At 47.5% G+C, this 17,467-nt stretch overlaps 1 protein-coding gene across 2 annotated transcripts in view; it reads right to left on the bottom strand.

Moving 5' to 3' along the window:
- The window catches only part of EXT2 (exostosin glycosyltransferase 2), a 145,293-nt gene that overhangs the window by 35,325 nt on the left and 92,501 nt on the right, over positions 1–17,467 (bottom strand). For both annotated transcript variants that reach the window (XM_023653914.2, XM_005598052.4), the window contains exons 9-10: positions 13,662–13,851; positions 5,301–5,467 (exon numbers count right to left, since the gene is read on the bottom strand). In XM_023653914.2, coding sequence (XP_023509682.2) covers positions 5,301–5,467; positions 13,662–13,851 — 357 coding nt within the window. The remainder of the gene's footprint in view (positions 1–5,300; positions 5,468–13,661; positions 13,852–17,467) is intronic.

The following is a 17,467-nucleotide window of genomic DNA, read 5'->3' as shown; positions in this document are numbered from 1 at the left end:
GGGCAGGGAGCTACCTCCCGCCTGCCGACAGTGTGGCGCTTCACCCCAGCAGTGGGAGGGGCTCCGGCCTCTTCAGCATTCCAGCAGCAGCCCCATCTTGCCCCTCAGAAGCACGAGCACCGGCCAGCCAGCGGCCCCTTCTCAAAGGTCGAAGGCCCAGCACTGGGTGTATGTGTGGGGGGGGGGGGGGGGGGGCTCCTCCAAGCACCCGATTCTAATAACGCCATCCTCTTTCCTTCTCCCCTTTGTCCCTCCCCAACTGGAGGTGGCACATGCTTCCTGGAGTTAGCATCTCTTTACGGCTTCAGCATCCCTCTCTGCTCCCTCAGCTAATGCCTTGTATTAGAAAACTTCATCTATTAAATTCACTCTATTGAAACAACTAGTGTGCATTGATTCCCTGACGGATACGGATTCTTATTTGTGAATATCAGAATATGAAAGAAATGCTCAGGGGTTTTTATCTTGGCCAAGGAGAGATTTCAACAAATGGGTGTCAGTCACTCCATCGGGTCCATGGTGGGAACTGACCGTGCTTTCATTTTAGAATTGCCCTAATGATTATGACGCGGAAGATTTTTTCAAATGCTAGTATACATCCCTATATCTTCTTTCATGAAGCAACTCCTTACACCTTTTGCCTGTGTTTTATTGACTTTTCTTATTATTGAGCAGTTAGAGTTCTTTACATATTTTGGATACTAGTCCTTTACCACGTATATGTCCTGAAAATATTTTTCCCAATCCATGACTTCCCTTTTTTTTTTTTTCTTAGAAGTGTTTTAAGCGTCATCAATTTTGATGAAGTCCAACTTATCCATTTTGGTTTCTTTTGTAAATCATGCTATTTGTCTCCTACTTAAGAATCAATGCCTAGACCACGTACACCAGGATTTTCTCCTATGTTTTCTTCAATTGTAATTCTTACATTTTTCTACATAAGTGTAGTTCTTACATTTAGGACTAAGATGCATTTTAAGTTCAACTGTTATAGACAGTGTGAGGTGAGGGTCATGAATTTTTTTTATATATGGATAGCAAACTGTTCAGCACCAGCTAGTAAAAAGACTGTCCCGTCTCTACTGAAACAACTTGGGTCCTCTGCTGAAAATTAATTGACCATACACGTGTCATCTATTTCTAGACTCATCATTCTGTTTCATTGATCTATATGTCTAATTTACACCAGTACCACAGTGTCCGGATTACCAAAGCTTTATAGAAAATCTTAAAATAAGGCAGTCCTGCAACTTTGTTCTTCTTTCTCAAAATTGCTTTGGCTTTTTCAGGTCCACTGTGTTTCCAATGCAATTTTAGAACTAGCTTGTCAATTTCAATTTTTAAAAAAAGCCTCTAGGATTTCGATTGGGATTTCTTTGAATCTATTAACAATTTGGGAAGAATTTACAGCTTCATAAGCATAATAAGCAACTCTGGATCCTTACATATGGCACATCTCGCCACTTATGAAGCTGTTCTGCAATTTCTCTCAGCCATGTTTTTAGTTTTCACACCAAACATACGTGGCACACACTTTATTAAATTTTTTCAAGCATTTAATTTCTTACGCTAGTGCAGGAGTATAATTTTTCACAGCTTTTTGAAAATATAGTTGACATACAATAAACCGAACCTATTTAAAATGTATAATTTGAAATGCTTTGACATCTGTATAAAGCAGTAAGACCATCATCCTAACTAAGATAATGAACACATCCATTTCCCCTGAAAGTTCTTTGTGCCCCTGTTACTCTCCCCTCCTGCCCTTCACAGCTCAACCCTCCACCCCTTCTCCAGGAGACCACTGACCTTTGATGGCTAAAGATAAGTTTGAATTTTCTAGAGTTTTATATAAATGGAATCATAAAATATGTTCTTTTTCATCTTGCTTCATTCACTCGGAATTATTTTTAAATCCCTCCGTGTTGCTGCATGTGTCGACAGCTCATTCCTCCTGATTACTGAGCAGTATTCTGTTGTATGGATATACCACAATTAGTCTAATTAGTTTATTCATCAACTTTTGATAGACATTGGGGTTTTCCCCTCCAGTTTTTGGCTACTACAAATAAAAGCTGCTATGAATATTAGTGTACAAGTAGTTGTGCATACATATGCTCTTATTTCTCTAGGGTAAATCTCCATGGGAGGAACGGCAGGGTCACATGGTAAATGCATGTTTAACACGTTCCTCAAGAAAGATTAGCCCTTCATTAACATCTGTGCGCACATTCCTCCACTTTATACGTGGGACGCCTGCTACAGCATGGCTTGATAAGTGGTGCATAGGTCTGCGCCCAGGATCTGAACCAGCGAACCCTGGGCTGCCAAAGCAGAACATGCAAACTTAATTGTTACACCACAGGGCCAGCCCTATGGTTAACATTGTAAACTTCCAACTGTCTTCCAAAATGGCTATATCCAGATTATGGATCACAGGAAGGTGGAAAGGCATGCAAGGTCACGATACTTTGCTTCATATCTTTCCTATGCACGCTGGTAATGAAGATTTACTCACTCCTCAAATATTACTGAGCAACTGCTGACAGGACTGAACTGGCTTAGGCACAGAGGATACAGCAATGAACAAGACAGCATGGTTCCTGCCCTTATGGGGCTTACATTCTAGAAGAAAAGCAGACACTCAACCACACTCTTCACAATTGATTACTTGCTTACAAAGAGGTACAGAGTACTCTGAACCTAACCCAGTCTGGGACGCTAAAAGTTTGAGATGGTGACATTTGAGCTGAACGCTGAAGGATGAGTAGCAATTAACGAGACAGCGACAATCCTAACACACAGCGGTAAGTGTGACCAAGGAGGAGCCCTACGTTCCAATGTAACTCCCCCGTGACAGAAGTACTTGTGAACTGATTTATTTATTCACTTAATCAGTCAAGCCTGCTCCCAATTCCTGCGTGAAAATAACCCTAAGCTCTAGCATAAAAAACAGGATTCAGGACAACTATCACCCACCACACAGCAGTGTACTCACTGAGCAGCCTCTGCGTGGCAAGTACTATGTAATTTTATCCAGCGTAAGGAAACCCTAACGAAGTATATACTGTTCTTGCCATTTTATGTAAGAATAAGACCCAGAGGGATTAAATAACTTGTCCAAGGTCATAGAATGGTCACTGACAGAGCAGAAATTTTGGCCCAGAGCCATCCTAACTTTGTCCATAAAATGAATTACTATGCAATAAATAACTTTACAAAGTTACCCTAAAGCACCAATGGTAGGGGTGCCTGAGAAATTTATTTGTCTTCTTCAGCATCAAGATAACGTAGTGATGGACCACTGGAACGCAGATGGTTCTAAGCACGATTTTTGAGGACCAGGGGTCTCTGACGGGCTGGGATCCTCAGGAAAACAGTGGAGCGTCAGGCAAACTTGGACTCAAATCCCGGCTCTTCCACTGAGCAGCTGTGTGACTGCAGGCAAGTGCCCTCACCTTGCTTAGTCTTAGCAAAGAGAGAAAAACGACGACTGCTTTGCAGGTTTGGGACAAGATTGTAACGTATGCGAACCCCCAGGGCATCGACAGGAATAGTCAGTTGTACACAGAAGTTAGGAAAGTTGTGCCTTCCAGGGCATCTGGAGAAGATTCCGATTAAGAGAGAAATGAGGCGTTTTCCTGGCCCCGACTCCTCTGATACGCAGCTACTTCCGTAAAGGTTGTGTGGAGTGAACACGGGTCTTCAGAGGACAGAGGAGAAGACGCAGGCTCAGGCGCTCCGGGTTTTGTGCTCCCTCTCTTTAGCCCATTCTGTGCTGCTTGAAACAAACTCAAGCGCGAAGGAGATCCCAGGTTTCCATATTCATGATATCAAGGTTTCAACTCAAGGTTGAAAGAAATACATTTAGTCTGCATTTCCTTTATCGGACCTCATGCAGACCAATGGAAAACACGGAAGAGGCAGCCCTCTGTCCGTCTCAGCCACCTCATTCTGAACGTCCCCTCTGACCACAGACATAAACACATGAGTATAGTTTGAAGCCACTCATGGAATGAAGACAGAAAATACTGGCAGGAAAAACTGGTCTTTTTGCCAAGACTCGGCTAGAGAAACATGTAGGTAATTTGCTTTTTTAAAAAATGGAAACGATATTCATTCCAATACCCTAGATGTGATGATGGGAAAGACATCTCTATGAATGAAAATAAATCAAAGAAGGCGAAATGTATGCTTTATTCACTACTCTCATGCCTTTCACTGGCCAGTAACTATATCGACAAGGGTATTACACATCAGCCTATTTCACAACAATTTCTTTTACACTCACATGGAGCTATATATACATATAAAACCTAGGAAAACTTGAATTTTTAATTTTTGGCGGTGGCGGTGGTAAGAGGATTCCTACTTCTTCCCTCTAAAATCCACTTTTAACTTAAGGGTTCGAAAATAAATTTCTCTAATAAATACAGGTACCAAATATGGCTTCATTTACTAAAATGTCATGATTTCTTAGAACCTCAAATTCAAGAAACCCTGAGTCAACTGAAGAAGATGGTTCCCTCTGCCCCAAAGTCGGGGTGACTCCAGGGGACAAGCTCCCCCACTTTGCCCTGCGCCAGCTGGAGCTGACTGATCTCCACCCTGTTTCGCTTGGGCCTGACGCACCGCCACAGCCCTGCAGCGGCCCGCCTCTGCCTGTCACCATCGTGCATCTCATGAGCATCCTCCCTGACAGAGTTCATCAATTCCTCTCGCTTTCCCCAGGCCCCGGCTCTGGCACTTTCCCCTGGGGAGACCTTTCCTGGTCTCCATACTTAACCCTTGAACCCAGCCTAATCCATCAGCCGCACCGAACGAACGGTGATAGAGAACGCTTCTCCCTAAAGACAGGCGGCCAGCCTCTCCACTTAAAACCCAGAAAGAAAGCCATCAACGGGGTCTGCTTTCTGTCTGTCAGTGCCGCCAGCTTCTTCACTTACTGACATTTTTATCGCTGCTGCGCCCAGCTGCCTGAGTCAGGGACGAGCTGCTCAAGGAGACATCAATTAAGCGCTTGTTAAATGCCACAGACGCTCTTTTGAAAACGTCCCCTGGGACTCTCCTTGGGAGTTCCCAAAACCGGTGGAGGGCACAGCTGTCATTTTGGAATAGGGTTTCCCCGAAGTTTCAAAGCACAGCTTCATAACCCATCCTCCCATGCACAGCTTTTGGACTCTCAGAATTTAGAAATTAGGACTTTAGAGAATGAAATATAACAGTCTTTCTTAGGAAAGACAGGTAATATTCGAGAGTAAATATTAAATACATAAATATGCTGCTTCAAACTTCCTTACCTCATAACCAAACTGCAGCTCATCAGAGGTCAGCATGATGATGTCGTCGTCAATGGCCAGGACCGCCTCCGTCTCGATCTCGTCGTACGGGAAGAAACGGTTACTCAGCTTGTTCTCAGCAGTCCTCACGACTTTTAACGGGACTCGGATTTTGGGCCAGAGAGAATCTGGAAAAAGACAAAGCAAGGTGCTGATGACTCTCCGAACTTCTCGGGGGAGAGAAAGTGGTGAAGGCTTCATATCACGACGAGAGGGAAGCACCAACTCAGCCACGGCTCTCATGCAATCCACACGTGTCACTGTGCAGGGGGACCTCGCCAACGCGTCTTTATAATATTTTATATTGTAAATGTGTCTATCCTTACAAGAGTACTAATTCTCAATACTGTCTCAACCAGAACGTGCAAAGGGGCTTCAGCTCACAGCTGAGAGACAGAGAGGCAGACGGACTCGCCCAGGATCACGGTGACAGGGGAGGGCTCCACCTGGACGGCCTCCGTCCCAGGCCGGGGCTTGAACGTCAGAACAGTGCCACCTCTGCAGAGCACCGTCAGGAGGGCGCACCCCTCTCATACCCTGCTGTAGCTCTGCTAGAAAGGACACGGCAGGTGCCGAGATGGCTGCCCCGGGTGCCCACCTCCACCACGCATCACACACAGCTACTCAGGCTGCGCAAACCCGCCCCTCACAACCCGGGTCCACTGAAGGAGCACAGCTTTCTCACTAGCGCTGTACCCCCGCGCAGCCCCCTACACTGGTTCACGGGGCCCGGCTTCTCATCACGACCAATTTACAGAGTAAGTATCAAATTTCTAGGTCCAATTATGTGGGATTTTCTAGTATACTGAAGAAACACCAACCCATGACTTGCCTTCTATTTCTTCCCATAATCCTTTGAAATAATTGAAGCTATTCAACCGCAGGCTCCTTATTGTAAATGTCGCATTCAGCACAGCCTGAAATTAATCCTGCTCTGGTGCAATACCATGTCCTTAACCTCACGGTCCTTCACAGGGCAGTTTGTTCTTCACACGACATCTGTGACACGAGACTAGGAAGGCTAGGTATCACACTGCTTCCAAAAAGGCCATCACGTAACTGTGGGAAGATCTGGCTTTTGTGGGTCTTGAAGCCCCAGAAGGCCTGTGGCCTCCCCAGTCACACACTGAGGGAGAAGCACGACAGAGGCAGAGTCAGAAGGGAAACGGCTCTTTACCCACTGCAGCTACAAGATCTTACTTCTGACATTTTCAATATATCCATGTACCACACTGCGGGGGCGCTCCCGCGGTCTCGGAGGAGGCCTGGGCACGTGAGAGGCCTGTAATGAAGGAGATGTGTACAGTCTTAAATAAGCCCAGAGCCTGAAAAAGCACGGAGCCTAACAAAGTGGCCAACTCCAAAAGCAGCATGTTCAGGAAAGGACCGAACCAGAGACCTGAGGAATGGCCCCATGGGCCACTGCCTTTTCATCAAAATCATAGTTATCTGTAGTTTCATTCCTGGCACAGAACTACATAATCGATAAGTATCTTTGGAAAAAACAGACGGCCACAGGACTGAGAGGCTGGAGACCCGAGTTCTGCGTTATCCAGGGGGTCTCAGGTAAGTCCCTTCTTCTCCAGTAAGAAGCAGAGGGGGAGAAGGGGACCTTTACTAAGCTGCTAGTACACGCCAGACTCTTCACAGACGCAATTCCACTCAGTCCTGACAACTCCATGGGGCGGAACTTATGTACAAAGTAGTATTTACAAGGCCCAGAGAGGCTAAGTAACTTGGCCAGGGTTACAGAGCTAATAAACAATAAGGCCAGTAGTTGGATCTAAACCTGTTTAGCATCAAAGACCAAATAGGACCTGTACCATCTACTGTAGCCTGAAAATCCAGGTTCTCTAGATAAGGAACAAAGCAATGAAGTTCAACAGTTTTCTCCAGCAATCATCTTTATTCTCATTTGCTTCCCACTCCCACTTCCAGATAATAAAATCGCTGTCATAAATCTACTGTCCTAATCCTTTAGGCTTAAAAACTGTTGGGAACTCCAAAGACGTTTGTTTATGTGGGGGATATACAACACACACACACACACACACAATTTATTGTATTCTAAATTAAAAGGGGGGAATTTTTAAACAAAAATACACAAGCACACATTCCAGTAGCCAACAGAGTGATGATGTCACCCTACGTCACGCAGCCTCTGGAAAATTCCACAGGATGCTTGTGAAAGAACAAGTGATGTGGTATTATTATGAAAATAATTTTAACCTGATGGACCCCCTGAAAGGATCTCAGGGATGTCTAGGGGTCCCTGGCCCACACTTTGAGAACCTCTGTACCAGTGTGTGCTCAGATTCGGGTATCACCAGGGAGAGAAGTAGGAACAAACTGGTGGAGAGTTTGCGAGGTGTTAGGAGGGCAGTGCAGATACTCGAACCCGGGATTTCTATCAAGTGCTTAACGACACTCAATGTGCCAGCTGTCAATTTACTGCCCCATAGCTTCAAATTCGCCCTTCACGGCCCTGTTTGTGACACTGGAACTGGAGCCTGTAAAGTTTCCCCTTTGCCAGCTGGGGCGACAGCATGGGCAGTGGAGGGCACTGGAGGACGCTTCGCGAGGAGGGGCTCTTCTCCCGGGTCAGGCGCGCCTTTTTCACGTCCTGCTCCCTCAGGACTGGGCCGCAGGCAGGCAGGCAGGGGCACTTAACTCCAGCAGGTTTAAGTGGCATCCCAGGGGCAGCTTCCAGCAGGTTCTGCGGACCCCCGACAGCAACTCGGCTGAGGCTCTCCCCACAGGTGGTTCCAGGTGAGCTTGCCGAAGCCCTTGCCACTTTCTCAGCAAGTTCAGCAACACCCGCTGGGCAGCTTCCTGTAGGATCTGTAGGTGACCACGGGGGCGGCTTGTTTCTCACCTGCCAGCCTCAGTCTGTGGCTCGTCAGCAAACCTCACTGTGCGGTGGGCTACAGACCCAGCAGGGGAAGGGCTCTCCCAGACTGATTTCCCGTAATCTTTAGACTCCTTCTTACCCTTTAGTCACTGATCTCCTCTTAATCGTTAATGATTCTTTCTATTAAACTTTTCCCATTCAAGTTACCGTGTGGTTTCTGTCTCCCACCTGGACCCTGACTAATACACCAGGGCTGTCAGAAGAGTCATAAGACAAAAAGGGAATTGTTCTCCACGGCCTCTGAAGTTAGAACCACGACCAGCGGCTGGGGACAGTTACAGGGACATTGATTTAGACTCAAAATAGGCAAGAGTTTTCTGACATAAAGTGCCTTACGAGGGAATGAAAGGCCTGCAGCACCACCACGTGCCCTTCTACTTGAAACGTACTCACTTAGGTCAGATTTCCTCTTGGCATCAGACGAGAGGTCAAACAAGACGCCTCTGAGGTCCCAGGACTGCAAGAGGCAGTGACACCTCACAGAAAGAACCGCCTTGGGAAACAGCTTCACGTGCCAGGCACACCCCTCACTAGTCGTGTGAGGCGGGACAAGTCAATCACTTGGAACCAGTTTCTCTGGCTGCGAAGATGGGACGGTAACAGCACCTTCACAGGCCTGACCGTGAGACCCAGCACGGACGCGCTTAGCAGCACGGGGCCCGGCACATGGCAGACACCCACTAAACATCAGATGTGCTTTCCCTTGAAAGTTCGTGTCTATTTACAACCAAAGGATTTTTCTGAACCTTAGGTGGTAGTGGCAAAGTGGTACGTGTTAGATCTGCTCCATGACTCTGACAGTCCACTGGCATGTCCCGAGCTTGTACATTCCATGTCCACTTTTAGACAAACAGAATACCTGCTGTTAATCCTCTAGAACTGAGAAAATCTAACACACTAATGAAACAAAAGAACAAGGGACTTCCACCATGTTAATTTCAACAGGCAAGAAACAGCTGCTCTTCTCACAGCATGCGCAGGAACCAGGCGGGCTGCCTCGCCGAGTGTAACACAGCTCTACCCTGGATGAGATCTGGCCTTTCCCTTGCGGGGCGTGGACAGCATCTAACCACGGGCAGCCTTCCACATTCTTCACCTCCACATATCCAAAGAACTCCTCGACACAATGTCCACATGGGACTAACTGGGCCCGGTAAAGTCTTTGATGGGGACGTTTCAGAGAGTGATGAGGCCAGAGAGGATGACGTGGGGTGCAGACGGGAATGGAGAAGGCATCATGGCTTTTCTGGAAATGTGACCTCCCGTGCCTGGTCTGAGTGAGGCTGGGCAGCCAAAAGTCGGCTTTGCCGAAAGGAGTGTCCATCCCAAGGACAAGCTGTCTGTGAACCACCATTACCACAAACCAGGACTCTCAACAGGATTCCCAGTTCCTCCTTTTCACATTTTCCAAAAATCAGGCCTCCAAGAAAGAGAACCACCATCTTCTCAGGCTCCAGCATCCCTCCTGTGGGTGGACACGAGGGCAGCAACCAAAGAATAAGCGTTATAATTACTCCCTGCCCTCCAGCCGATAATTCTGGTAGAGGATTTTAATTCTGTTTAAAAATTAGGAGAGGAGCACGAGGTAGGAAAAAAACATCAGTGAGAAAGAAGAGAAGTTTTTTTCCTTCCATTAGTATTTTGAAAAGAATAGATTTCTTTTTCTGTCTTTGAGTCCCTGACAAGGATTTCGTTCTTCTACATGATCCCAACCAGAGAACCCACAAAGCATGATGATTTTCCCACGGCTAAATGGTCATCTACAGAGACACAGTGGGCTCCATGCAAAGGGCAGGAGCCGTGGGTCCAGAGAGACCTGTGACTACTGCTGGTTCTGCCATCTGCAGCTCTGCGGCTCAGGCAAATTACTCAACGAGTCTGAGTCGCATTTTTGTGAAATGGGGATAATTCTGGCTTCCCTGCAGGTTTGTCCTAAGGGCCAGAGGTGACAGGTGTAAAGGGCTTGGCACGGATCCTACTCCTGGGAGAGAGAAGGGACACAAGACACAGCTATCATAATGCGGTGCCATAATCTTCACCAAGGGACTCCTGTGAAGTCTTAGGAACCTCACTTCTCCACTGACAACTTGCAGAGCTGGAGACAGGACACGAGGTGACCTCTCAGGATGCAGAAGGAAACACGGTCATAGCTGGAAAGCCTCAGGCTCTAACCCCACTGCTCAGCCCAGATGGGTCTCCAGCTCCTTAGTCCTTTCAGTTCTGCGGAAAACACGCCTTTGGGCCTGTGTCTCATCCTGGGACTCTGCAGTTGGCCAAATGGAAATGTCACCTTCCATTCACACAAAGTTGTCTGAAAAACACGATTTTTCAAACACATGGCTGAATTTATGAAAAACAAACAGCTGAGCCAAGGGACCTGATAAGTTCACAGTTGTGAGCTTCAGTCCAGCTTGAGGGAGAAAAAGAACTCCTTGTGTTAAGGACTTTTTTAAATGTGTATTGATTAACAGTTTTCTCCATGTTGGATGCCAAAAGAGATGTGAGCAAGAAGGACTTTTCTCCAGCTTGGCAAAGGTACTACGAAACGCTCAGGGTGACCACAGATCCACAAAACAAAGGGCCAGATTATCTGCGCACAAGGCTTGAGCTCACTTCAGGAGCACTGGAGGCGCTGGGTGTGCATCCGGCCCCCGGGACCCCAATTCCTACGGTCCCAGAATTCAGCTCAAAAGGAGGGGAGCTGCTCTGCCGCACCCTTGTTGCCTCTTCTGGGTGACCATCCTGCGGCACAGCCAATCCCATCCCATTCTCAGTTAGCCTACTGAGAACTATGAGAGTCGCCATCTGAAGCTGGGGGGATCCCGAGATGAACTCAAATTTAAAACTGAAATCCATTAAAACAGAAGGCGAGTTAAACCTCCCTGAAACGTACAATGTAGCAGCTTCCTTCAGGGCGAGGCCGGGGGCCAAGACTAATAACCTCCAGCCCACCAAGCTTAGAAGGGAAGCTGGGCAGGACAGAGGCAGGGGCTTGCCTTTTTTCTGACAGAGCTCAAAACCAACGTGACGAAAGCTCACTGGAAATTTCTATTGCCTAGCCTAAGTATTTACTTAAACTTCAAACCCAGCAATTTAGACCTAAATGTACCCAAAGAGAAAAGAGTATTGGGTTGGGGTGGAGAGTGAAAAAACATGGGGGTGGGGGGATTTCTGCCTCCACTAATCCTTCCAGCAGCAGACATGTTAACCACAATATTTATTTTAGTAAATGTAGACAGAGTGAAAAACATCACTTGCGCCTCTAATATTTCAAAGCCTTGGACTCATTTTTTAAAAAATATATATGTTACTAATGCTGTACATGAAAACTCAGATGCCTCTGCTGGCATGAGGGCCAGAGCTGACAGCCTCATTTACCAACGGAACAACACCCTGCAGATTAACAAACACGGCGCGTGTTCTCCCCAAACAACGTCCTCGCCAGCCGGCGCCCCGACCGAAAAACCGCCACTGGAAAAGAGCTGGTCCAGTCTCCAAACGTGTCAGAATTAGGGCCTTACGGCTTGAGGGCTCTCTTTCCTCCCCAGAGCCAAAATATTTCAAAAATAAACTAAACTCTTGGTCATAAAATTAACCACTACGTTTTAGTAGGATCTACACCAAAAATTAAAACTCAACACCCAGCTCCAGGACCTCGGTTTGGGCTGCTGCTTTTAGTTATGCCGATGGACGGGCTCAGACCAAGAAGGAAGGAAAAGATTTCTCCTTTCTCATCGTTTGCAACAATACTTGCCCAAAAGAAGTGGCTCAAATTCACCATAAACAATGCACCCTAAGCCCTACGTGGACTAGCCAGGTTTCTAAGGAGAAGCCTCTTCTGCATGTAGCACCAGAATTGCTCTCTGCCTCTCTGGGCAGGAGGGTGGGGCGGCTTTTGTGTGCAGGAGCGGACGCGACAGCGAACGCAGCATGACACACGGGCCCGGCTAGATTCGACGACCAGGGATACACGGCCTTCCTCTTTAAAGCACGACCCATCCTTCAGAAGTGAAGAGACCAATTAGCGAGGTGTCCCCATCCAGCCCACTTCACTCCAGGAGAGGCCACCCGTCCGACGGACCCACGTCTGCTGTCAGAGGTCCTCCCATGCCCCTCTCTACACAGCTGCTTGTCCTCCCTTCCCTGCCAACACCTTCCTTTTCCTTCCACCCTTTTCTCCTTTACTGAGCATCAAACAAAACAAAAGTAGATGTTGAGAAGGAAAAAAGCTTGGCATAAAAAGATAGTTAATCAAAAGAAAATTCTTAAAAAATGTGCCTCAGGGCATATATGGGCCCCTCAGTTAAAACAGCTATGGCTTTGTTTACTTACACGCTGCGGCTCCCTAAATCTAAAAAGAAAGCAGAGGGTTCTCTCCGAGGACAAAAATCCCACCAAGTAAACATTTTTAAACGTCCCAGGAGGAACTCAAGAATTTTCTAGAGGCAAATTCTGAGTGCCTCACAGACAGAACTACGGTCTTCCTCCAGCCTGGACATAGATCTCGTACTGGTGGCTTCCAGGCTGGACTGTCGGACTTCAGTATAACCAATTAAAAGGGGACAGCCATCAAAGTGCAGATACTACTGTCAGGCCATAAACTAGCCTTATCGGTGACAGTGGGGCACATTGCAAACTTCAAACCCATTCCTTGCTCTCAGCCGTCAGGAACTTCCTGGCTCTAATAGGCTGTAAAGGGCAGGAGCTTTGAAGGCTGTGGGATTAGGATCAGTAATAGATGGACCGAACGAGAAACCACATGCAGGTGGAACGCGCTCTATGCGTCCTGAATTAAAAACAAATCCAATTAATCCAACAGCTCTCGGCCCTAGCTGCGAGCCAGCCGAGTGCAGGTGGCCGAGGCGGGGAGCGCAGTGCCCACGGAGGAGCCCACGGGGGAGCCCACGGAAACTGCAGCGCCGGCTGGCTCGAAGGAACCGATTCGAAGCCTGGGAGGCAGCCTTTGCAGACTTTCCCAACCAAAGGGGAGGCTGTCCTTTTTTTTCGTTTTTGAAGAAGGGCACAGTATCAGAGCCGAGATAAGGGAGAAGAAAACGAATGCCTTTTAGACTGAGTTTCCATGTAAACAAACCAGCCGAGAGGGCCCGGGAGGCTGAGGTCTGTTTTCCCAAGGCTGGTGCCCTTTGATCCTAGTGATTCCTAAGCCACCAAACACTCGGGGCTACAGAGCACGTCAGGGGCTCGCTGGTGAAGGGGCCACCCCAGAACAAGAATGAGATGATGGAGAAAATGGGGGTCACGCTGCCGCAGAAATGGCATCATTGCTGACAAAGCAGGACATTTCATTTAAAACAAAGCACAGATAGTCTGGACATCCAAAATCGAGCAAGCTGAGAGCTGCTTGAAGGCCCCAACCAGGCCTTTCCTGACACCCCATTCCCCCCGCTCACCTTCTGGTGGGTTTTTATTCTGATTATTCCAGACGACCAGCAGCTTGGCTAGACTGGGCACCTTGGACACTTCGGTGATGACCCGGAAAAGGCTCTCCACTCGGTCGTAGGTGAGGACGATGGCGGTGAAGCCCTGAGACTGTGGCGGGATCAGCGGGAGGAAGAGGGGGTTGCTCACGCTACCCCACTTCTGCAAGAGAACAGACCAACGTGGGTCAGAGAAGGATCCAGCAACAACGGACCACCTCTTTCCCACCATCAACAAATCGAACAGGGGAGACGGGCGGATTTTCACCACAACCAACTCAAGAGCTAAGCAATCATCCAAAGCCTTGCCCTCAACGTCCGTGTGGACTCTGGTTAATTCGGTTGGGCTCTGGTGCCACTGAAACAGGAACCGAGAGCTCCTGCGGCTGAGAGGAGATTTCCAGTTACACGTGGCAGATTCAACACATGCACTTATCTCCATTCCCTCCCCAAACCCACTACAATGACGGCAAAGAAACGGAACCCAGAAACCCACGATGACGATAACATGGAGGGAGACGACAGCTGAAGGGCAGCATGCACGTGCTTCTGAAAGACGGCAGGGGCTGCGGGAGCGGTGATGGCGCGGAGGGCAAGCCTGGAAACGGAAGCACCCACTGTGGGAGCCGAGGGCACAGCCAGCTCCAACTGCTGACCCCACCAAGGCCCAGGAAGTGAGCCGGGGGCGCCCTGGGAGGGGCAAGGAGGGGAGGGGGAGCCCTGGAGGACGGGCCACAAACACACGACAGGAGCGGGGACAGCCCTCTCCACCTGCCCGCTCAGCCCGAAAACCTCTCCTGCCCACCCCAGCGGGAGAAGGGGTTCATTCTCTGAGGAAACTGAAGCTCCAGACGGGGAGGCACAGCTGGCGGAACACGCGGGAGAGCATCCCCATTCCGAAGAAGGAGCCACAGCCTTCCTCCCCCTCCAGTTCCAGGCTCACTCGCCACCAGGTCCCCCGCCAGGGAGGCCCTCAGGGCCATCAGCTTGCCCTCACACAAAGCACTCCTGACCAGGTCGTTGGTGCTTCCCTCTTAATCACAAACAGAGCCTAGAGTCACAGACGTTTCAGGGACGTCTTCAGCATCAACAAGAGAAACCACAAACAGGACAACGAACTCAGAAGACAGAGAGACGACAGAAGCAGCAGAAGGAAATCAAAACAACATCAACGACAAACTACATCCTCAAAGAGAGAAGATGAAATAAGAATCAACTGCTTTTTTCTTTTTTTGAGGAAGATTAGCCCTGAGCTAACATCTGCTGCCAATCCTCCTCTTTTTGCTGAGGAAGATTAGCCCTGAGCTCACATCCATGCCCTTCGTCCTCTGCTTTATATGTGGGATGCCTGCCATAGCATGGCTTGACAAGTGGTGCCATGTCCACACCTGGGATCTGAACCAGCGAACCCCAGGCCACCAAAACAGAAAGTGAGAACTTAACCGCTGCACCACTGGGCCGGGCCCATAAATTGTTATTTGTATTTAAAAACATCTATCAAAAAACAGGAAAGAACTCTTGGACATTAAAAACATGATAGCTTAAATGTTTTCTTAAAAGCTGGACTGACAAAGATAATAACATATTCCAGTCTGGTGAACAACAAGATAGATGAAAAACAGGTCAGAAAAGATGAGAAAATCCAGGAGGTCCAACATCCACCTAATAGGAGGTTCCTGAAAAAGCAAACAGAATACAGAAGAAATGAAACTACCAAGGAAATTAAACAAGTTCTCAATATGGAAGAGGGAGAGAGAAATTCTCAGACTGAAAAGGCCCAATGAGTAATCGGCACATTCAATTGAAAAAACAAAACTATGACACAAAAACCACTGCCATGTCACAGCACATCCCTTCTGGATACTGGGACTAAAGAGCCTCAAGAAATAAGAAGTATGAGTCTAGGTGGTGAGCACGTGAGTTCACTGCATGAATTCTTGCAACTTCTCTGTAAGTTTGAAATTCTTTCAAAATAAAGTATAAAAAGAAATGAAGGAAATTCAATTTCTTTGCTACAATTAAAATATTAAGTAATTTCTGGGCCAGCCCCAGTGGCCTAGTGGTTAATTTCGCACGCCCCACTGCAGCAGCCTGGGTTCGGTTCCCAGGCGTGGACCTACGCCACTCGTCTGTCAGTGGCCATGCAGTGGCAGCAGCTCACAGACAAAAAGAGGAACATTGGCAGCAGATGATAGGTCAGGCGAACCTTCCTCAGCAAAAAAATATATATATATTAAGTAATTTTTAATGCAGCAATATAAGCAAAAACTTTTTTGAACTGATAATAGAAAAAGATTGTTAAAACATTCTTATATTTTTAAACAGATTTACTGAGATCTAATTCGTCTACTATACAATCCACTCATTTAAAGTATACAATGGTTTTTAGTATATTTTTAAAATATAAAGTGAAATTTGCCATTTTAACCATTTTTAAAGGCACAGTTCAGTGGCACTAACCACATTCACATTCATGTCATTAGGTGAACAGCCCAGGACCTAACTTCACCTCTGCCGGAAGGTGGCTGAGTATGGAACGTCCCACCTGTGACTCTGGCTGCTGACACTCCCCTGAGGTCTCTCAGCCTCGGGGATTCCCAAGGTCCCCATCACCGGCATCCAGATCACTGATGGACACCCGTCACCACGTACATGACAACAGCTGTCTGCCAGATGTAACAGTGTGGGACAGGAAATGTACACAAACACAGGGAATACACATGGGCGGGAACTCAAGGTGACTAAGCGGGATTCCTGGCCCCCTAATGTAATCAGGTTATCAAAGCCAAAATGTCCACACCAGGCCGTAATCGGACTTCACAACCAGGAGACACAACAGGACAGGCTGTCCTCTCAGCGCTGACCTCCTGTTTCCATGACATCACGCTCTGACATCAAGCTGTAGTCTTTACGAAGGCGCCCTCATTTGAGTATTTGCACCCAGGGTCTGATCACATTTGTAGGAACCCCTTTTAGCTTTCCACCCCAAATCTTGTCCTTCCTATCTTCCTGACTTCCACAGAAATGAAGTCAGTACGCAGCGCCATGCTGAAGTCACAGTTAACTCCCAAGGTCCACCGTCCCCCTGCCGTCACCATCCCAATACACTCACCTCCTCCCGACACACTGCTCTTATGCCTGAAAACACTTTCAATGGAAAAGAAACAGAAGACATTTAAAAGGAGTGTGTAAAATAACCTAATGTGTGATGCTGACAGAGTCAAGACTTACTGAGTACTTACTAAGCACCAGCACCATGCTTACAGGCAGTAGCCCATTTGAGCCTCAGAGCAACCCCAAAGGTAGATGAAGTTATTATTCACACTTTACAGATGATGAAACTATGGAATCAGAAATAGCGAATGATTCCCAATCATTTGCTTTGCCAGTCCACAAAGAGAGAGAGAGAAAAAGTGAATGATGTTCAAGGTTACATAACCCTAAGAGATGAAGTGGGAAACAGCCTTGGCCGTCTGACTCCGGACACCAGACGGAGGTGGTTCTCGGCCCTTCACCACGCCCTCCCGCTCCAAGCCCAGGGGAAGGCAGCACCATTTTACAGACCTTGGAAACTGGAACAGCAGGGAACTCAGAGTTCATGACTTCTAGCTCTTCCCTGAGACAAAAATACTGAAAGTTCTCTATGCTTGATAATCAAATTGGGCCAATAAGCAAGAGTCCACTCCAAAAACTATGATTTCAGAGGGCACACGGGATAAAAACACACCAAATGTATAACACTGACACAAAGGGAGCACATAAATTCACAAAGGTAAACA

This window comes from Equus caballus, chromosome 12, assembly GCF_041296265.1.
Source record: "Equus caballus isolate H_3958 breed thoroughbred chromosome 12, TB-T2T, whole genome shotgun sequence".
In the NCBI taxonomy this organism is placed as follows: domain Eukaryota; kingdom Metazoa; phylum Chordata; class Mammalia; order Perissodactyla; family Equidae; genus Equus; species Equus caballus.
Note: the sequence above shows the minus strand (reverse complement) of the source record. Positions and strands in the feature narration are given on the sequence as shown.